The following is a 21,324-nucleotide window of genomic DNA, read 5'->3' on the forward strand; positions in this document are numbered from 1 at the left end:
AATAGTAACCTCACATAGTTAAACAGTCTGATCATTGACTGAGAGGACAAGACAGAGACAAATGTGAAAACTGTGGAACATTTTACATTAAGCAAATATGTGCATTTGCTATAAATCCATATAAAAAAAAACTTACATTTGCATTCATTACTTGGTGTTTGTGCACTTTATTTTCCTTTTACTCCTTTTCCATGTTGCTTTTCTTTTCTGCAGGAAAATACAAGGGCTCTTCGTTTTATTTTGAAAAACCAAGCCGGATGTGCAGTTCAAGTTTCCCAGAACAAGCTAACTAGCTGGAGACTTTCTGGTCTCGTCAGCAACCGCAGCTAAATCCGCTGTCAGTTTTTGATTCACAGATAATGTCAGAGCAATGTTTAGCGTTCTAATGGTAAATAGAGTTAGAATCTAGCTTTTGTGAAGTTGGGCGGCCGGAAACTAGAACTAAATACTCGCCAAGGAAATGTTCAGCCTCGCCCACTACTACTAGCCAGCTTGTCACTCCTGAGCCGCTGACAGCTAGCCCATTAGCTGAGCCTTGCTGCTGCTGCACTGCTTTCACGAATTCACCTAGCAATGCAACTGAGGTAAGCTCCCCAGGAACGCGTCCATGATGTTCTCTCTCACAGACATGCAATTTTGAGTCGCCTTTCCGTTGAGCTAAACGGTTAGCATCGCCTTCTGCTAGCGTTATCCTGTTTGCTTAGTTCCGCTTTCGTCTCTGCGTTTGTGTTTTATAATATTGGCCGGATGGTGGTTCAAAAATATTCAATGACAGCTACTCGGTCCGTGTTGTGGAGGATGTTTCTCAGCAGCAGATAATCCCTGCGCTCCGTGAAGCCTCGATGGGAGCTGCTAAGTTCAGCTCAACACCGGTAGATGTAAACAAGTGTCAAAGCTAAGAAGCTAAGAAGCTAAGTGACTGCTAACCAAGTCCAAGTCTTGTGACCTGCTGCTGGATAATATTTACGTCTGTTTATTTATTTATTTTCAGTTTTTCTTGCATAGGTGCATGTTATTTAGTCGGTATTTTTCTTGCAAAATACTCATTAAGGTTTCATAAATGAAAAGTATGTGTTATTTTCTGCTTCATTGACTAAACGACATGTTTAAGCTTCCTCTGCAGGGGCTCCATTATAGAGAGATCGTGTTTGTTTTGTGCAGGTGTGTCTGTTAAAGCATAAGGATGGCTGGTTCCCAGTGGGACCTTCCCCCGGAGCTTTGCTGCCGGCCCATGGCTTTTGTGGCTCTGACTGGTCTGGATGTTGTGTACAATGCTGTGCATCGGGCCATCTGGGACGCTTTCTGTGCCAACCGTCGAGCTGACAGAGTCCCCATCTCTTTCAAAGTGCTCGCAGGAGACCACGAGTATCCCAAATGTCGCACCAAGGTGACGAATCTGTGCAAAGTTCATTTAAAAATATTACTTTTCTCAGGGATTAACAATCCTACTGAGATTTAAAGAAAGGAATTCATTTAGGAAGGTAAATGATTTTTGTTTTTCTTCTTAATTAGCGGACATCTTACGAGTGGTACATCCCCAAAGGCATCCTAAAAACAGGCTGGATGAACAAGCATCTGAACCTGGTTCCTGCTCTGGTAGTTTTGTTTTACGAACTGGACTGGGATGACCCGCAGTGGAAGGAAAAACAGTCTGAATGTGCGACGAAAGTGGAAATTGTCAGGTAGGTGATGGCGACAAAACTACATTTAACCCAAAGCTGTCAACGGGGGTGTTGCGTTGCAGTTTTAATCAAACCGACATGCCTTTGCATCAGCTATAACCTCAATAATGACATTAAGTCTAGCCAAACTTTAACCGTAAAGGCGCTGAGGAGACTGCACTGAGGTTTTGGTTGTGAAGCTATAGATTAGGTGGCACAAAGGTGTGAAAGTTCCAGTGGGGTGCAGGGCTGCATTCATGACACCACAACTCACCTAAGGGCATTCAGAGACCAAACTGACACCAAGAAGGAACAGCAGCAAAGGCTGGTGTCCCGCTAAGACGTACATAAGCACGTGCGTCTGTGGAAACGTTTGATTTTTTTATCTGGACGTCCTTTTAATGTGACTTTATGTATGAAAAAAAAAAAAACATTTTAAATTAAAAAATATACATTTATTAAAAGTCATAAATGAAAATGTGCTTCACTTAATCATAATATTCATTTGTTAAAACAGGATTGATAGTAATAAATATACATTAAAAAAATGTCTTGCCTCTCATAAAGATTTAATAAATTTACACGCACAAATGTCCAGTTTAAGCAAAATCACAAAGATTCTTTTGTGAAGAAACACTAATCAAGCATCTGAGATGAAGGGGGACATAAAATGTCACATTTACTAAATCATTTGATAACAGTTGTGTTCTTCACTGCACTGTATGTGTTGGAGAAGAACTGTATTGTTTGTCCTGTGGGTGGCGCTATCTTGGGAACCTAACATGTAAAATATCTGTAACTATGAGGCTGTGGTAGAATAAATTAGCTTTATTGTCATTGCACAAGTACAATGACAAATGGTTTTCGATTGCTGTCACCAAGTTAAATAATATGTCCTGTTGACCTAAAGAAATATTAGTTTTACTTGCAATGATGGACGAATCCGAGAATCTTTCTGCTGTGAAGAAAACGGCGTTTCGTCCGCAGAAGGCATCAACCGTTCCAAGACGCCAGTCCAACGCAAAAACGACAGGAGTGCAAAAACCATTTCCCCCTCAGACCAACGCACAACCAAAATACTTTTAGCTTTACTCACTACACGCTTTATCCACAGACTTGAACATTTTCACACTTTTCTCTCTTCTTTAAACTCTCAGAGGTCAAACCTTCATAGAAAAATAAGTCCAGGATTGTAAAATTTGAAGAGCTGCATGCATTCTGTACAGGAGACATGGCGTGGAGGAGGTTGATTGACAGTGGTCTAAAACGTATGTACAAAGTCTGGCCCGTGGGCCAAACGCAGCCCGCATTCAAGTTTCTACCGGCCCGCAGGCTCCTACCATAGAATCAATCATATCTGGCCCCCAGGACTTTGTAAGATTTGCAGTTCTTGGATGTGTTTGGCCAAATTACAGTATTTTCCGGACTATAAGTCGCCCTTTTTTTCATAGTTTGGCAAGGGGTGTGACTTGTACTCCGGAGCGACTTATAGTCCGGAAAATACAGTATGTAATAAGTCGTTGTAAACATGTGGCAACAACCTGTGGTTGCTAGATCTTAAGGGCCAAACAAGAAAAACAGATTTGTTTTTTTCTGCGGTCAAAATGGGATCACTTTTTTGTGTTACTCACTTGTCCACATGCTTTAAATGTAAAAGTTGACCGTGAGCTTCAGTCGATAATGTGTAACTTATCACATGAGCCCAGATTTTACATTGACTTTTTGTTTTCCAGACAGACTTTTTTCTTTATTTTACTTCTGGCTCACAAATTAAAAACTGCATTTTTGGTAAAAATGAATTCAGATCTATTCTGCTCTATGGGAAGAAATGAAAAGTATCCCTTTGTTAAAAAAAACCCCTAAATAGTTCATTTAGATTTCATGTTATACGAGCTCACACAAAACGGGCTGAATGGTCGATCGGCCCTCACACACTAAATTTGACCCTCTTTGCAAAATGTTTGGACACCTTCGGTCTACAGCCAATCAGGATGCAGAACCCACTGCACTGTAAATAAAATATAAAACTAAAACCATGCAAAATTGCACTAAATAATAGCAAAAACGGTGAACCACGGTAGAGTAAGGCAACACTGTAGTTTAATAAAAATTGTCCTCATTAGAGTACTTTCACTCAAGTAGATGTGACGACAAACCAGTATTCTGACTTAGTTGCATTGGTTTTTAATCTGTCTAATTTACTCTTTTTGTTTTAAACTTTTGTATTATTAGTTGTAGCAATACACAATGAAATGTCTGCGCTAATAGCTAAACATTGGCATGAATCATTGTAAAATAATTCGGCTTTAACTGTAAAACCCCAGTGAAGACTTCAATGCAGCAGACTTTCATAGGGTTGGGGTGTGGAGGGATGCTCAGATCCCAGAGGGAAACAGCGGCTGTCATTTTTGTGACATATGACCTTTACAATTTGGTTTAAATGGTGCATTAGTGAACTGTTGTTGCACTCACTGCTTAGCAGTGTGCAGCCAAGAACATCACCAACCAAACAATTGAAGTTAAACGTGGAGTTGATGGCTTTTGTTTGCCTGTAGGACCAGTCTGCAGGGCCGGAACGCCAAGGTGGCCGTGGTTTTAATCCAAAAGAAAACTCCTTTACCTCCAGGTAAGGCCTGGATATCATTTCACAGTGTTTTCTATGGCTTTTAAGGTGAAGCCAAATGTTTATCCTGATTTGTTTTGTGCAGGTGAGGACCTGGTAGCATCAGAGAGAGCACAAGCTCTGTGCACCGCCTGTGATTTGTCCGGCAAGAGCCTCTTCGTTCTGCCGCACACCGACCATTTAGTGGGCTACATTATCAGGTACCTGTCCCAACCGAAAGGGTCTTGGTTTGATAGATAAATGCAGAAACATGACCTGACGCTGCCTTTTGATGATGAAGGTTGGAAAATGCCTTCTATGAGCACGCTCAGACGTACTACTACACAGAGATCCGTCGGGTAAAGTCACACAAGGAGTTCCTCAACAAAACAACGCACCAGGTGTGAACTGTTGACCGAAAAATAATTTCACCTGAACTTCTACCGAAACCAACCGCTTTGTCTGTTCCAGCTCCTGTTTGTCAGGCACCAGTTTAAAATCGCCTTCTTCAGCGAGCTCAAGCAGGACACCCAGAATGCTCTGAAGTGAGTGTGAGCCGAGGGATCTGTGTGGACGTGGAGAACAACAACTGTCACACGCTTTCAGTCACGACATGCAGCCACTGAATCCGTCCATTCACACAGCTGTTTATTCGCTGCTGTTTGTGTCATATAAAGAATCTTTCTACGGCTTAACTCCTTCACATATGTAGTAACATCCACATCTGATCTGGATTCTGGATCATAGGTCACAGAAGTCTGTCTAGCTGTCAGTGAAATTTCTTCTGTCTAATCCAGCTCTTTAACCAGAGAGGTTTTGGGATTAGAACCCAAAACCTACCAGTCCCGGGGCGGACACTCTACCACTAAACCACAATCCTCATAATCTCCTTATTAATGCTTTTCTAAATTACGTTAGTTTCACTGACGGTTCATTTTGTTTCATTTACAGGCTCCGGTTTATTTAAACTAATTGACCCACAACAAATGAAAATGCTGTTTTTGATGTTTTTAACAGGTTCTTGTGGCATTTTTCTCATGATGGAGGACATTTAGAAGGAAAATTCATCTTAAAATAGCTTCTTCTTTTTTTTTTTCCAAATGAAATTTTAGCGAATCAGGAACAGACCAAAAAAATGCAGTTTGGAAGTTTGGTTTGTTGCGTAGAAAATATGCCAGGCGGGCCACAAGCTCAGGAACGGGGAGTGGATGGGGGGCGGGATGGCTCCGAGCCAGTGGTCCCGCCCACAACTCGGTGGCGAATTTCTAATGAACTCCTGCCGCTATGCTGAAAATATATTCTAGAAATCAACAGTTCTTGGCTAAAAATAGCATAATCCTAATTAAAAGACCACTGGAAACGCTTTGAAAATAGATCAGAAGATGATCGGAGTGGAACTTTAAACCAAAGTGAAACCAGACCTCTGATGCTGTTTTTGAGGTTATTCCAACTGTTTTAATTTTTAGTTTAACGTGGTGTCATATGGCAGTAATAAAAAAAAATATATATATATATTTGTTCTGAAGCCAAAGTTGCTCATTTAAAAAGACGGTTCAAGACTGGAAAAGCAGCACTGAGAAGACACAAGGAAGGCGTTTTCATTTCAGGTTCTCATAAAAACCCCAAAACAGTCAAATCTCAAAAATAAAATTCACAGCATAACATAGCTGGGAGTTAATGTTCATCCTCACCAAGTCTTTGCCACTTTGTGATTGACTTCTGTAACTGTTGTGGCTGCAGATACTACAGAACGGCGTACAGTCTGGTTCATGAGCTCAGGGCGCATGAGACCAACATGCTGGAGATCAAAACCATGGCTGGATTCATCAACTATAAGGTAAATCGTCTGCGGGGTTGGCATTGGTTTAAAAGAAAAAGGGCAACTTTAGCCCTATGGGATAAGTGTATCTTTAGGGTTAGGGGTTAAGGGTTAGGGTTAGGGGTTAGTTTCTATGGCGACCACCATCTCCAATCAGGAGTGAGATTGTTGGAAGTCAACACCCCTTCCACTTGAAAGTGGGCAACACCAAATCATTCTAACTCTTCGAATACTGGCCGAAGGGATCAGCAGGCTCCGCCTACTGATTGGCCTGTTTATGATTTGAAAAATTTGAGCTACAGAAAAAAAAATCAAATAAAAAAAAATGGTGATTATCAAGGATAATGTAAAAAAAAATGATCAGAGCAAGAATTGTTATTCTGACCAATAGAATGACGGAGAAATAGCTGTCACAAGATTTTGGCTTCATGGAGCCAGCGGGTACTTCCTGTTTAGAGAACGCCTGGGCCCAGGGGGTCACTCAGTCCAGTTCCCATATACAGTCAGTGATGAAGGCTTCACCAGTCTGACCCCATTTCCTTTCCCCCTCTGTGTTTGTGTTGCAGATCTGCCGCCTGTGTTTCCAGCACAACACTCCTCTGGATGCTATAGCTCAGTTCAGGAAACACATGGACCAGTGCAAGAAGAAGATCGGCTGTGCCGAGCTGGCCTTCGAGCACTCTGCCTGGATGTCCAAACAGTAAGAAGAAAACACTGGCTACACAGTGGGGAAAGTCTGCGCTTTAACTCCACAGTGTTCTTTCAACCACCGCAACTCTTCAACCGTTCATGCAATGAACGCCATTCTGAAGCAGAGGAGAGCACCGATGTTCAACACTTAACACCACCACTGTGTTAGTAATGTGTTGCAGATCAGTGCAAAGCTGACATGAAAAGCCACTTTATTCTTCAGCGTCAGAATCAGCCGATTCACCTTCATCGCATAAACGGTCGAAGAGTTCCAATAGACTGTGTGTTAACCGTGTTAAAGGGTTATTTTGAAGTGATCAAAGTAAAACGGTTGTGCAATTTTTTAGCGGCGGGAATCATTAAATATTAGTGTGCAAGATTTAGTTTCACTTGTTAATTGGATGCATCATTTTGGAGAAAGCATCAGATTACTGTTGAACCAGACGGATGGATGGCATCTTTAATTCAATAGCAGCCAGATGCTAGCATTGAGCAACACTTGCACATAGAAAAAATTGAGTAAAAACACAAGAAAACATTCAAAAATTGAAATTCGATGAGTTTTTCTTATGCTCTGTCGTGGAGTTTTACTGTCAAACAGTATTAGCAATTTTAAAAAAAATCAGAATTTTGGCTTCAAGATCGTTTTCTGAGCGTTTTTGTTCAGTGTTTTCCTTTACATCTACTCTCTTCTAAGGATTTCTGAGATCTTGACCGACTCCTGCACTTTATTTCCCACCAGGTTCCAGTCGTTTGGTGAGCTGTTCGACGAGGCCATAAAGCTGGGTCTGACAGCCATCCAGACCCAGAACCCTGGTTTCTACTACCAGCAGGCTGCCTGTTACACTCAGGACAGGAAGCAGCTGGCTCACCAGCTCTGTCAGGTGACGCGTTTACCCACAAAAACAAGCACTTCCTGTGTCACGATCATATTATAAATGAGCTGCAAACGCATCATAAATTCAGCCTTAGAATGTAGATTTTGTACGGAGATGTCGCAACACTTTTCACATGTGAAATTCATTTTAAGATCATATCTCCATTAGTTAAACTGCTTGATCCTTAAAGGCTGGAGCAAGTTATCCTTCTCCCGACCCACTGGACACCCAGAGCGGAGGGCTGGACTTCTACGGCCAGCGGCCCTGGAGACAAGGACATCAGAGTACGAGCGAGCATTTTCTCATGCAGAATGATCCATAAAGTCAAATCTTTTGCTGGGAAGTACAAACCTTCACTCGCTTACTACGCTCCAGTTCAAAAACCACAGGACCTGGACTGCTCAAACCTGGGTTATATTATGATTTAGATAGTAAAAAACACATTAAACACAGTTTCTGATTTGTGAAACGTTCTGAGCAGCAGGAAAGCCACAAAAGCATAAACCTACCACAATCCCTGGAAAGGTCAAACGTTTGGCTAGAATTACACAGCGACGCTGAATAGACTTGTCCAAAAGTGAAACACAGAAATCTGCGTTTTTATCTGGTGCCGGTAGTTCTGTGTATAACGGTACCGTACTGAGTTTTGGTACTCATCCCTAGAGGGGAGGGAGCTTCATGGACATGTGGCCTTTACTCTCTCTCCAGGTATCGACCCACAGGACGCAGAGAAGGAGAAGGTGGGAATTCTCGCTCTGCAAATCAAGGAGAGAGATGTACCGCATTCTGTAAGTGCCTAATTCAAGTGCACTTATTGCTTTTCCTTGTTTTATTTAGGACAAATAATAAAATAATTGGCCTTTTTGGCCATATTGAAGCCATTATTTTCTGATTATTCTGGGAATATTTTGCCACATTGTTCATTTTCAGTTGCCAGACAGCAAAGGCTACAGATCAATAAAGAATAAATGTAATTTTATGCCGTAAAAGCTGCTTCCCTCTCTGTGTTTCACTGTCAGGAGCTGATTATAGCGCTCCTCGGTAACGCTGTGGCCCAATTCAAGAAGTACAAGTGCCCTCGAATGAAGAGTCACCTGAGTACGTAGAAACACTTTCAGGTTTCCTGTTATTAAAAAAATGTTTTTAACATTTTTTTTGTGCTGTCTGTTGTCGTCACAGTGGTGCAGATGGGAGAGGAATACTATCATGCAAAAGATTACACCAAAGCCTTTAAGTAAGTCCAGCGCAGCTCAAGTTGAACCCGTCATGCCGGAGTCGGGTGAAAGCCGATGAACTGTGTGTGCTGTTACCAGGCTGCTGGACTATGTGATGTGTGATTATCGCACGGAGCGATGGTGCGCTCTGCTGACCGACATCCTGAGCACCGCTCTGCGCTGCGCTTATCTGATGGCCAGCGTGAAGGACTACATCCTCTACTGCATGGAGCTGCTGGGCAGAGGTCAGTCATCCGTTCTCAACACTCCTGCCGTCCGACGCGCACACGACAACAGGAGCGCTTCATTTTGTGAACGTTTGTGTCGCAGCCTCTGATTTGAAGGAGGAGCAAAAGTCGAGGATTGAGAAGAACCTCCTCAAAGTTTTGATGGTGAGCAAAACACATTTACGGCCAAAACAAAGTCTTCATCAGGATCAGGATTCCTCCATGTGTGTTTTAGGGGCAACAGTAGCTCAGGTGATTGAGCGGGTCGTCCAATGACCGAAGGGTTGGCGGTTCGATCCCCGCTCCCACCAGCCAAAATGTCGTTGTGTCCTTGGGCAAGACACTTCACCCTCCTTGCCTTCAGTGTGGCTCCACTGGTGTGTGAATGTACATGAATGTTCCCGGTGATGGTCAGAGGGGCCGTAGGCGCGAAATGGCAGCCACGCCTCTGTCAGTCTGCCCCAGGGCAGCTGTGGCTACAACCATAGCTTACCGTCACCAAGTATGAATGAGGAGTGAATGAATAATGGACACAATGTAAGCGCTTTGAGTGTCATGAAAAGCGCAGATAAATCCAATCCATTATTATTATTATTATTTTTGGTTATGTCGTTTTCAGAACGACGTGCCTGAACCCGAGCCGGACTGTGACCCGTCTTCTGTCGGCGCTGCCAGGTCGCTGTGGACCGACCGCATGGCTCTGGCTGGGTCCAATGAGATGACGATAGAAGTTCAGGACTACATCCCATTCAGTCAGGAAACTCTCCAACCTTAAAGGATAACCTTTTCACGATGATTTAAAAATCCCAAATGTGTTTGTTTTCATTTTTGATGTTCTCCTCCATCAGTCCAATGTAAGGCTAAATTCCAGTCTCCCAGTTTCCATGTGGACCAGCCCATCCAGCTGCAGGTCTTTGTCCGGGCCGACTGTCCTCATCCCGTGTCCTTCAACAAGCTGTCAGTCAGCCTGAGCAACCAGGTAAAGTCCAGACAACAAACCGGGGCGTCCAGGTTTAAACCGATTCGTCCGTTTTAGTTTCATAAACGTAACTTTGCTGTCACAAAAGCTGAATTTTTGATGTTTAATCGCAGATCCTTCGGGTGTTTCTGTTCATTATCGGTTTAACATTTACGGTGCACATTTTGCACAGTGACAGTTGTGCATGAAACTGGATTGAGAAGCACATTTTATTGGTTTAAACACGTCAAAACTAACAGTGACAGGATTGCAGCTGCCTTGTTTCCACTGAATTCTTCCTGTATGATTACATCCTAAAACCAAAAGAGCAGAAAGATATTTTTTATAAACAAAAAAAGAACCCAACAATCATAGAAATACACCCTTCCTTAACCCACAGAATGAAACGACATCCTTCTGAAATATCATATAAAGAAGGGGTGGGAGGATCTTATTATAGGATTTTATTTTTACGTCTGTGCTTTCTAACCAGGGGTACCAGAGCACACTGCAGGGCCAAAAGGATGCCCGTATGATGGCATCTGTCTGAAAAACTGATCATTTTAAGGCTGATTATATAAATGTTAAAAAATTATAGAGTAGATTATAAAGAAATTATAAAGTTTAGCATAGTTTAGATAGTTTGGGGGGTTTTGTTTTTAATTTTGTATTTCTACCACACCAGCAATGCTTTTACACCTTGCTGTTGCAAAAAAAAATTGAAAAAGGAGCTCATCTATGCAGACAGATTGTTTGACCATACAGTTATTGATGAGTTTTAATTGATAAACACATCATCAATGAAGCAGGTGGTCTGCTCCCCTCATTTCAGCACCACGGACAGCAACCCAGGAGCTGCTAAAGCCTGGTTGTGTAGAGAAACGTGGAGAAAGTTTTACACATTCTTATGCATTTGAAGTCATAAAGTCTTGTGTTCTGTTAAGGTAGATTAGGGTTACCTCAAAATGCCAGCTTTTTGGTAAGTAAAATAAGAAGGTTATTAAAAAAAGTGATATTTTTTATTACCTTTACAGACAAACACAGACACGTTACAAATGTCTTGTTGTATATGCTGTAAAGGTGGCAGCTCATGTGTTTATTTGAATTCTTTTTCCTTTAGATTTGAAACAAAGTGTCCTTCTGATGCTGCTCGTTTTAATGTTGTTTAACAGGTTTAAGACGAGTTAAAATCAAATGTGAATACGGCAAACTTTGCTCCAAAAGCTGGTGGTTTTTTTAAGTGATGTTGTTAGATTTTGTTGTTATTTTTTTTTTACTGCATTGGCTCCTAAACTGCAGAAACAAACTTAAGAAGCAAAGAATGAACTTGAACGTTTATCTTCTCTAAATGCTTTTAAAAGAAGTTTTATTGTGGCGCTCAAACAGGATCATCCCCATTTCTGTCAAGAACATCACCATCGCCCCTTCCATTACTCCTTTGTTCCTCACACCTTTATTTAAACAGGAAGTCAAAAGGGTTTAGGTCTTTGATCAAAAGTGAGGGTTTTTTTCCCCTTGAGGAAAACCGGCTGAGATGTCGCGGTTCGATGAGGATGGTGGTTGAACTGTCTGTGATGGAGATTCATCTGTAATAATTAGAAATTTTGAAAGAATCTTTCGTCCGTCAGCTTGATGTCAAAACGATTGTTTTTGTTCTTGCAGGAGTACAACCAGTGGTGTGTGGCTGAATCATCCGGTCAGGAGGACATGACGCTGTTGCCGGGGAAACCCAAACGCTACCGTTTTAGCTTTGTGGCAAAGACGGAGGATGTTGGGAAGAAGATTGAGGTAAGCCGCGGTCTGTGTGCGTGACGGGGAAACTTAGAGCTGGAGAGCGGCGGTTAACCGATGTCGATGATGCAGATAACGGGCATCGAGCTGATGATGGGCAGTGACAACGGCCGCTGCGTGTTCCTGAGCTGGAGGGGGGCAGGGGGAGACGCCGCCTCCGCTCACGAAGCCCTGCAGTCCAGCAGGTCCTCGCGGCGCTGGGCGCGCGGCAACGAGGCGCATCCGGAGCTCGACTGGGACGGCATCACTCTGCAGAACAGCACCATGTAGGCGACTCGTTAGGAACCGGAACAATCCAGCGGCAGGAAGCACTTGGTTTCATCCCTGCACTGCTTTTGTTTCTGTGCAGGATCATCTCCAGAGTCCCAAAGATCTCCGTGGTTCTGAGCCACCAGCCTCCCATCCTCACCAACGAGATGTACTGCATCCGCCTCGCCGTCCAATCACAGGAGGACGCCGTGGCCAGAGATGTGCAGCTGACAACGGGTCTGAAGCCAGGTAAAGACAAACGGCACAAGAATCCCTGATCGTCCGTGGATTCTGTGATCACACAAAACAAACCGGCTTCCAGCAACAGAAGCTTCCAACCTAAACACACCAGTCGCTGTTTCTTGTAGTTCTTTCTTCTTCTCCAGCGGCTCAATGTCGGACAATATTTTCATGGACTGGGTTTATGAGGCTAAAAGGGCTTATCCAATATTATCTTTTTACTTCTCTTTAGCTTCCAGTTTCTCTTAACCTTTCAGGGTGAAGTTTATTTTCGTCCTCTGTTAAATATCTGCAGCTGCTTTCAACTTTATTTGCACTCTAGATTTTGTGTTGGAACTATTTAAATGTGATAAAAATTTACCCTTAACCCATAACTGTCAAAGTGGAAGCTAAAAAAATCGTTAGTCTCACCTGACTTTTAATTTCTAAAAGATAAATTAATTGTTAATTGTTTTATAAAATACCTAAAACAGGTATTTTCCAAATATAATCATAAATGTGAATCCGCCGTATGAACAACTTTATTAGCAGCATCCACGAAACCCCAAACAGCTGGTCCCTGAATATTATACATTATTATCATGGTCTGTAGGAACATTTGTCAGAATAAATCCATATTTAAGAGTAAAGACTCCTGGTTTTTATCTGTTAAATGCAGATTTCTTTTATTTTGAAGTCCAAGGCTCTTCTTCTGTTTCCGCTCTGGCTCTTTTCTGCCAAAAGGAACTTTGTTTTCTGTTAACTCTGCTAGCTTGAGGGTTTCAGTTCAGCGGCAGGAGCAGCTGCTTTAAGAAAGTACCGGATGGTCCCCGTGTACCGATCCGTGGTACCGGTACACGGGAGACATTTCTTTACGGGATGTGGACATTTCAAATCCCCTCATGGTCCTTTCACACCTGCCTTCTCCAGGACAGGACGCTAACCTCAGCCAGACCACCCACGTGACCCTCGACGCCTTCAAGGTTTGTGACGATTCTGCTGCGTCTCTGCTTCCCGATGTGCCTCTGGGGGACCTGCAACCCGGCGGAACGGTACACAAAAGCAGACCAGAACACGCTGCACGGCTGCCAGCGCAGTCCTCCTCACAACCGCTGAGGGTTTTCCTTTCTGTGTCCAGCTGGAGAAATGTATATACTTCAGGTGTGGGTCAACTGGACCCCGGGTCTTCTTGTTCCACGTGGCCTACAGCGTTGAAACAGCAGTGGAAGGACGGCAGATTATCTGCAAATGTCACAAGGTGGAGAACCTGGTCACCTCTTGATTTAGTCCTTCAGTCTTTGACGGATTATTGATCTTCGGTTTTTCTGTTTTCTGTTCAGGATGAGACGGTCACTATAGACACGCTGGTTCCATTTGACGTATCTGTCAAGTTTGTGTCCACAAAGGTGTGTTGCTGATGGTTTTTGCTTTTATAAACACTATGATCACATCCTTTGCTTGTTCTAGAGATGGTTTTTTTTTCCACGCCAGCATTTCAAACATTCTGTTTGGTAGTGAAAAATCAGCAGGAACATGTTGAGGTTGTTGGTCCAAACGGGAGTTTTTCAAATCCCTTTGAATTCTGGGATCTTCTGCAGTTTGAGCCGCTGGACCGGGTTGCAGTGGACATCCCCTTCCTGCTGTTGACGGACGTGGTTTCGTCGTCTCCGTGGCCTCTCCTGCTGGCCTCCTCGTCTCTGCAGCTGCTCACGCTGACCAGCAACACGCCCCAGCTCCAGTCGCAGCTTCAAGAAGGTTCCGCAGTCTCCTCTGCTGTGAAATCTGCCCCAGGCAGCGGCCCTCTGGTTGAACCACCATGTCTGTGCTCAGTTGTTCTGCAGACGGCCGAGTGTGCCACCGAGTGCTTCTGTCTGCGATGTCCGCCGGGGACCAACGACAACAACACGGTGGCCACAGGACAGTACCTCATCTCGTGGAGGAGGTAAGCTCACGCCCACTATCGTGCTTGAACAGGTTGTTTTTAAGGAATCTTCAGAGGTTTTTTCTCTGCCAAACAGGCAGTCTTCCAATCCAGACGGTCCGCTCATCCAAACGACCGTCACTCTACCTCACATCATTCTGGAGTCGGTTCCCGTCTACATTTATGCAGGTTGGTGTTGACCTGGACTCAAAGTAGGGATTTCATCATTGTTTTCCAACATATTTTGCCTTGAGTGTAGTAACGGTGTTGTTGACAAAAAATGCTGTCACGTTTTTCCTCCTGCTTTGGTTTGAGAGCAGACTTGCCGTCGTTCGGGCGAGTCCGAGAGTCTCTTCCAGTCCGTTACCACATCGAGAACAGAACATCTCTGGTGCAGGAGGTGGAGATGGCCGTCGAACCGTCAGACGCCTTCATGTTCTCTGGACTCAAACAGGTACGGCCGGATCCGAACCCATTTTTCAGGGCTGTAAGTCGTTACTTCGACTGCGATTCACATATCAAACCACCATTCTTACTGGTCCACATATTATGTTCAAATGGTTGCTATACGTTTGTCTTTTTACTGTATGTTTGGAAATACAAATATGTATTTACTCGTTTATATCTTTCTTTAGAAGAGAATCAACCAAACATAACAGAAAATCAGGAAGTTTTTTCTCTCAACTTCCTGGTTAATAACTTAGTAACCAAAACATAATCATCACTGTTGTTTTGGATCATTTAACAACAAATCCTGAAAAAGAAATGGGACTTCATTCTCTTCTACAGAAAAGGTTTTGGTGAAACGTCTGCTCTTTTACCGTCTTTATTAACCGGTTTGATGCCGTGTTGATGTGCAGGTGCGTCTTCGTATTCTCCCGGGCACAGAACAGCAAATGCTGTATAACTATTACCCCCTCATGGCCGGCTACCAAACACTACCCCAGCTCAACATCAACCTGCCGCGCTGCCAGAGCTCCAACACACAAGCACTAAAACGCTTCCTGCCACAGCGGATCTTTGTAAAGGTAACCCGCAGCAGAAGCGCTCACATTCAAAGCTTTTGTCCAAATCCTAAATGTGTTTCTCCGTCTTCAGCCTCAGGGTCGACAGCCAGAGGACGCCTCCATTGCTGCAGCTTGAGGAGAAAATAAAACGATTCCCTGTAAATACAATAACAAAGCAGCTCTGTCTTTGTTGTTTGAGATGGTTTGTTTTCACAGAAATGTCATTTTTAAAACACTATTAGTTTTGGATCACGGTGTGAAAACGCTCTATGAAAGCATCAGCTGACCAAACACCTGAAGACCTTCTTTTCCAGGGAGTAAAAGAGACGATATGATTCTCAGCTAGCTGTGAAAATCATGTATGAATCTGATTTGAGCTTCATGAAAGTTTGCCTAGAGTGTAATTCCATGGATTGAATGTTGTGAAGGATCGATTATACTGAAGTTATGGAAACTTGCCGTGTCTTATTTTTGCACATTACCTGCAGGCTCCGAATCAGCACACGTAAAAAAAAAAGGAAAAGTGAAAAAGTGTTAAACCACGCAGCATTTATGGGTCATTTCATTGTTAGAAAATACATTTAAACATGTTTTTTAACACACCAATCACAGAAACACTGTATCACATTTGAATGTGGATAATGGTGCTATTTGGAAAATTAATTAATGCTTTGAATTTTTACTAAAACAAAAGTATTTTAAGAAACCAACTCGTGATTTTGTCTTTTTTTTTGCTGCGCATAAATTGGAATGTATAAAAGTAAATGTATTTAAGATGCAATTACATAGAAAAATATACTGTTGGGACAAAGTAGAAATAAACTAAATAAGTTAAGTATTTTGTGATTAAACTTTTTTAAACCATGGTTACTGCACACATATCAACTACAAAAATGGCTGCATTTGCACTGCCGAGACGACAGAGGGTGCTGTGATTGACTTCACCAACGTCCGTTCACGCAAGATATCGCGATAACTTGGGACCTGAATTTAAACAGTGGCGGTTTGAGACGTTTTTGAAAAAGGTAAAGTACTTGGTTGAAATATAATTCCTCACAATTAATCTTTAATTTAAAGATATAATTTCTCTGGTTTAATGTAAGAAAATGATTCAACGTTCATCTTTAAACCGTAGCTAGCGTCGCATATTCAAAACTGTCAAGTAAACTTTTTTGCTGTGGTTCATTCGAATACATTTGCGTTTTAAAAACAGCGTTTTACTTGTAAATGTTTAAATGTACAGCTATAATCCCTCACACATTTTTTTAAATTGAGCTATACGTCGATATTTGAATATCAGAACTAAAGTAAAAGTGAAAAACTACAATGAAATGTTAACGGTGGCGTTCCGTCCTTCGTGTCATTTAAGGCGCCGATTTGTTGAAATCTAATCAAAGCTTTAGCAACAAATTAGCCGTTTCACTTAAGTCTTACCATACATTTATTTTTAAACCTGTTTTTGACTGCTTAAAAAAACGGGGAAACAGGTTTCTGAAACAGATATATGTCTCCCCCTAGCGGTACTAACCCGGAATTACACGACAACTGGCAGACTAATTATTTGTCATTAAATTACAAATATTTGGGTATATTGGCGATTTATCTTATAGATCAGAAATGTGCACTCCATCAGAATGTAAACAAACGTCATAAGTTTTGTCTTAGATGGCAGCAGAGGACGAAATCCAGCTGTTGAAGATCCAGCTGCGGGAGAAGGAGGAGCTGGTCCATAAAGCCGGTCAAGCTGGTTTGGATCTTCTTAACCAGCAGATGGAGCTGCAAAGCAAGCTGGAAGAGCAGAGAATAGAGATGACCAACGCACTCGAGGTCAAATAGAATCCATAAATAAACATTTATGTTCTCAGTGCGGTTGTAGCAAATGCAAGGGGGTGCGTGGTTGACAAGAAAATGTGCTTTTGTTGGTTTGACAGGCTCTTGAGCAGGAGAAGTACTCGTTGCAGAGGGAGGTAGAACTGAAGACCCGGATGCTGGAGTCGCTTCAGTCGGACTACGAGTCCTCTAAGAACCAGCAGAAACAGCAGCTTCAAAACCAACAGCAACATCTGGAAAGGAGCCACAGCTCTGCACAGAGCGAGCTGCACAACAAGGTACAACATCTGTCAGCTGGAGCCTGTGGAAACCTGATAAAACTCTTTTGCCATTGATAGGAAAAACCTAATGAATAACAAGCTTTTCTTTAAACTACACTTGGACAATTAACAACACTAAAGTCTATTGAAGTTTCTTAGATGATGAACTGAACTGTCAGCTTTCCATGGGGCTCCTGAGAATCTAGTGAAGGGCTTAGTTTAATAAATCTGCATAAAGCAAATGCGCCTTAATTTGAGTTACTAGAAACCTGTGACTCCGAGCCAGTGGAGTCACGGGTAATAAGAGCAGAATGGTTGCGACGGTTGGACACTCGTCTCCACAACCGCCATCCTGCCTTTGCCAGCGATGACGCGGCGGTTGCTGTTGTGCTTCTCTGTGCCGCCTCAGCTGCTCAGGTTGCAGTCGGATCTGGATAAATCCCAGCTGAATGAAAAGCAGCTGATCCACAAGCTGGAGGTGCAGACGGAGACGCTCAACAACAAGATGGAGGAGCTTCGAGCTTTGAACGAACAGACCCAGAGCTCCATGACGTCTGAGATGATGGAGGTGCAGCTGAAGGTGATGGAGCTGGAGACCGTGAAGGTGAGGGGAGGCAGCACTTGTGGCTTAAGCTGGAAGCTACTAACCCAATCTTTGCTAAAAAATCTAGGTTTTCATGAAAGGTTCTGATTTATTTATTTATTTATTTTTTCCTGAATCGTGTGTTCTGGAGTGCAGTGATGTGTTTTTGTGCCGCAGGCAGAGTTGGAGCAGGACGTTCAGGAGTCTCGGTACCAGCAGCAGCAGCTGGAACTGGCTGTTTGCACCCTGCAGCGGCAGCTGCAGCGGGTCACAGAAGAGAAGGAGGAAAGAGAAAAAGAAGCCGTTTCCTGGTTCAATGCTCTGGAGGTGAAGATTCCACTCTGACACTTTAGGAGTTTCCCCCTAATTCTTCTGAAATCTTCCCCATGCTTGCCGTCTTCTGCGCAGAAATGTCGTGAGCTGAACCGGGACCTGCAGGTCCAGCTGGATCAGGCTCTTCGGGAGGCTCAGGATCCAAACCGGAAAGGGAATTCTCTGTTTGCCGAGGTGAAGACGTGCATCGCTTTGTCGCAAAGCAAAACTGGGACAACAAGTGATGAATGCTTGTTGCTTTCCAGCTGGAGGATCGCAGAGCTGAGATGGAGAGGCAGCTCATCAGCATGAAGGTCCAGCACCAGTCGCTGCAGAAGCTGCACGCCTTCAGCAAACAGCAGATGCAGCGCATGAAGGCGAGCGAGCGGGCAGGAGCTGCAGCTTCTCCGTCCACATCTCTGCCGTCTCCTGACAGACGTGCATGTTCTGTTCTTTGGTTCTGCAGGTCCAAATTGCAACCCTGATGCAGCTGCAGGGATCGCGAGCCGACCCGGCTCAGCTGGAGAGGCTGCAGTCCATGCTGTCGGAGAAAAACAGCGAGATCCACAACCTGATGACCAAACTGCAGAGGCTGGAGAAGGTGGAGGTGAGCTCCACCTGCACTGCAGACGGAAAAAACAAAGACTGTTCTGCAAAGATGTTTTGGATCAAAAAGCCCGTTTGTGTGTGTAGATGTTGCTGAAGTCCCAGCCCTCGAACCCCGCCCCAGCAGATGCAGGCGACGGTCGGGATGAAACGTACTACACTGACCTGCTGAAGATGAAGCTCAGCGACACTGTGTGAGTCCTTCACCTCTCGTCTTCTCACGGCAGCACCCTTCTTCTTCAATTCTTCACCCCATATTTCAGCAGCAATCCTGCAGCTTCATCCCTGAAGTAATCAGAGTAAAAAGATTACAAAGGGGAAGCATCCTCTGGAGGAAGATTCCACTCCCGAATCCAGACGCTTCTCTTCCCTTTTAGCAGCTCCTCATAAAGGACAGAGTCTGCTGGCTTTTGTTTCTGGATCACAGAATCTCTGACAGATCTGTGCTCACCTGCGTTTGTGCCTTCAGGAAGGACGCAGAGCGCCTGGGGGACGAGCTGTCCTTGCAGAGGATGAAGTCTCTGTCAGAGAGCCAGAGGGCCCTGGAGCTGGAGAGGAAGCTCTTCACATCGGAGCGGCTGCTCAAACAGGTGAAACCTCAGAGAGCTCGCTGCTCCTGGCGCCGCCACCGTCCCACCAGCTGGCTTTGAAGACCCACTCTGATGGAAAACTGTGTTTTTAATCACGTTCTTGTAGCATTTTCCTGATGATGGAGGACATATCGAAAGATAATTAAGGTTAAAACTGTATTTCTGAGTTTCTCTTTGTTGAAATTATTGTGAATGAGGAGCAGAGATCGTATTTGTGACGTAGAAAAAGCGCTGGGCGGGGCCACAAGCTCCCTACTCGCTCCATTCGGATCAAATGGATCATAAACCTCTTTATTTTCCTTGTCTGAGCTGGAATCTGGCTCTAAACTGTTTATGTTGCAGGGTGTGAGGGGCTGTAGGCTAGTGGGAGAGGGTGTAAACAGAGAGCTCTCAGCAATGGGGAGGGAAAGGACGGTTGCTATGTCCTTGAAAACGACATGTTTTTTTATTTTATATTCTGGCTGAAATCAACATCAGAAGTTGATCAGAGTTGGTCTTAGCAGAATCTAAACGTGTGAGAATTTGACACTTTAAAACCGGCTTTATACGCGGTTTGTTTTTGTCATTTTCATACACAATCTCGGGTAGTCCCATTAGAAAATCTTTGAAAGCAGCTGTTGGAGCAGTTTTCTAGAGCGTTCTCCTTTAACCCAGAACTCTCAACTTTACATGAATACATTTAGGAAATTGCATCACATCCATCGTCTGACAAGGAACCCTCCGCTCTTTTCCCTGTTTCTGTCGGGTTTTGTCTCTAACCGTTCGCAGGGCTTTTTCTGACACTAAAACGGGTTTTAATTCGGTTCCACCTCTTTGTGTCGACAGGCTCAAAGTGACAAGATCAAACTGCAGCTGCGCATCGAGGAGCTTCAGCACAAATACGAGCCCAACGGTGAGAAAGCGCTCAGGGGTTCAGCCTCTGCTGCCCCGCCTCCGCAGAACTGCTGCAATCTCCTGTCCCCTCACAGACGGGAAGAGGAACCCCCAAAAGAGAAAGAAGGAGAAACTTCCCGTCGACGTCCTGCCCCCCCCTGAGGAGAGCTCCTGCGACAAAGCCCAGCAGGTGGTTGCCGTGGAGTCAAACATTAAGAAGGAAGATGCTGAGGCAAGCATCTGCCCTGCGGAGATGAAGACCTCCACACACGGTGAGCACGCTGCACTCTCTGCGGAAACGAAGACGAATCACGAATGCTCATCCGACACGCTCCTCTTCAGATCCGGAGCCGCGGCCCGCCAAGTGTGTGAGGATCAGCGAAGACGACGGTGTTGTGGCTCCGAACCCCAGGTCCGCGTGTGTGCGTCCGCTCAGCGCCTGGTTCCCTGATGAAGACCGTGCTGATTACCGTCTGTTGTTTCTCCAGCTCTGCTCCGGCTGACCTGAAAGTCAAAACGGAGCCGGACGAGAACCTCCCGCAGAACAAAGCGGTGGCGAGGAAGAGGAAACCCGTGGAGACGATCCACGTCACGTCCAGCAGCAGCATGGAGAACCAGTGCGCTCAGCAGTAGAAGTGTTGCATGGATGTGAACCAACGCTGCTGTGACTCACTTTAAAAATTCAAGATTGCTGTTTTTTTTTCTTTTTGTTTCATGTCTTCGTTGTACTTAATCCTATTAAAATATTTCCAACTAAACCTGAACGCAGCGTTTGTCCTCCATTAAATTAGGCTGAATGTCTTAAGTTAATCTTTAGAAATTTGTTTCTTTTTTACATCATTTTTTTTTCCTTAATTGAGATTTTTAATACACGTTTATTTTAGATTTCATGATAAATGGAAGTCTTGCTATGGAGGAATATGAAATATTCAAGGAATTTTGAAGAACAAAAGAAAAATCATAGTTTTAAAAAATCAATTTTCTTATTGATATGTAAAGAATATTTTTACCCATTTAATTTATTGTATTTAGTA

At 43.8% G+C, this 21,324-nt stretch overlaps 2 protein-coding genes across 4 annotated transcripts; both read left to right on the top strand.

The window, feature by feature from the left end:
• Nucleotides 1-232: 232 nt before the first annotated feature.
• trappc11 (trafficking protein particle complex subunit 11) lies at nucleotides 233-16,068 on the top strand. 2 transcript variants are annotated; one of them, XM_004073595.5, is made up of 30 exons: nucleotides 233-584; nucleotides 1,162-1,387; nucleotides 1,513-1,682; nucleotides 4,217-4,287; nucleotides 4,370-4,484; nucleotides 4,565-4,664; nucleotides 4,735-4,808; nucleotides 6,004-6,100; nucleotides 6,649-6,782; nucleotides 7,515-7,656; nucleotides 7,841-7,934; nucleotides 8,359-8,438; nucleotides 8,670-8,748; nucleotides 8,830-8,884; nucleotides 8,964-9,109; nucleotides 9,195-9,256; nucleotides 9,711-9,843; nucleotides 9,940-10,070; nucleotides 11,712-11,837; nucleotides 11,913-12,106; nucleotides 12,190-12,338; nucleotides 13,239-13,360; nucleotides 13,447-13,566; nucleotides 13,649-13,714; nucleotides 13,907-14,063; nucleotides 14,139-14,250; nucleotides 14,327-14,418; nucleotides 14,550-14,683; nucleotides 15,090-15,257; nucleotides 15,328-16,068. In XM_004073595.5, exons 2-30 carry the CDS (start codon nucleotides 1,184-1,186, stop codon nucleotides 15,370-15,372), a joined length of 3,372 nt encoding a protein of 1,123 aa, XP_004073643.1. In that variant the 5' UTR covers nucleotides 233-584; nucleotides 1,162-1,183; the 3' UTR covers nucleotides 15,373-16,068. The 2 variants fall into 2 exon arrangements, with proteins under 2 accessions (XP_004073643.1, XP_011478846.1); XM_011480544.3 differs by lacking the exon at nucleotides 233-584 and adding an exon at nucleotides 585-664.
• Nucleotides 16,069-16,124: 56 nt separating this feature from the next.
• On the top strand, nucleotides 16,125-21,054 carry spdl1 (spindle apparatus coiled-coil protein 1). Of its 2 annotated transcripts, none has more exons than XM_004073596.5 (14): nucleotides 16,125-16,261; nucleotides 16,902-17,063; nucleotides 17,168-17,344; nucleotides 17,736-17,930; nucleotides 18,087-18,236; nucleotides 18,318-18,416; nucleotides 18,488-18,598; nucleotides 18,688-18,828; nucleotides 18,915-19,021; nucleotides 19,297-19,417; nucleotides 20,243-20,309; nucleotides 20,386-20,562; nucleotides 20,633-20,702; nucleotides 20,779-21,054. In XM_004073596.5, the coding sequence occupies exons 2-14, from the start codon at nucleotides 16,902-16,904 to the stop codon at nucleotides 20,921-20,923; spliced, it is 1,722 nt and encodes a 573-aa protein (XP_004073644.1). In that variant the 5' UTR covers nucleotides 16,125-16,261; the 3' UTR covers nucleotides 20,924-21,054. The 2 variants fall into 2 exon arrangements, with proteins under 2 accessions (XP_004073644.1, XP_078810533.1); XM_078954407.1 differs by having other exon boundaries at nucleotides 16,255-16,334.
• The last annotated feature ends 270 nt before the right edge of the window (nucleotides 21,055-21,324 follow it).

Source organism: Oryzias latipes, chromosome 10, assembly GCF_053564925.1.
Source record: "Oryzias latipes strain Hd-rR chromosome 10, Olatipes_Hd-rR_3.1".
In the NCBI taxonomy this organism is placed as follows: Eukaryota; Metazoa; Chordata; class Actinopteri; order Beloniformes; family Adrianichthyidae; genus Oryzias; species Oryzias latipes.

Coding starts and splice junctions, on each gene's coding strand:
- spdl1 (XM_004073596.5), top strand. CDS start 16,902: ATGGCAGCAGAGGACGAAATCCAGCTGTTGAAGATCCAGCTGCGGGAG. Junction 17,064..17,167: donor AGATGACCAACGCACTCGAG/GTCAAATAGAAT, acceptor TTGGTTTGACAG/GCTCTTGAGCAGGAGAAGTA. Junction 17,345..17,735: donor AGAGCGAGCTGCACAACAAG/GTACAACATCTG, acceptor GTGCCGCCTCAG/CTGCTCAGGTTGCAGTCGGA.
- trappc11 (XM_004073595.5), top strand. CDS start 1,184: ATGGCTGGTTCCCAGTGGGACCTTCCCCCGGAGCTTTGCTGCCGGCCC. Junction 13,361..13,446: donor ACCTGCAACCCGGCGGAACG/GTACACAAAAGC, acceptor TTCTGTGTCCAG/CTGGAGAAATGTATATACTT. Junction 14,419..14,549: donor TCCCGTCTACATTTATGCAG/GTTGGTGTTGAC, acceptor GTTTGAGAGCAG/ACTTGCCGTCGTTCGGGCGA.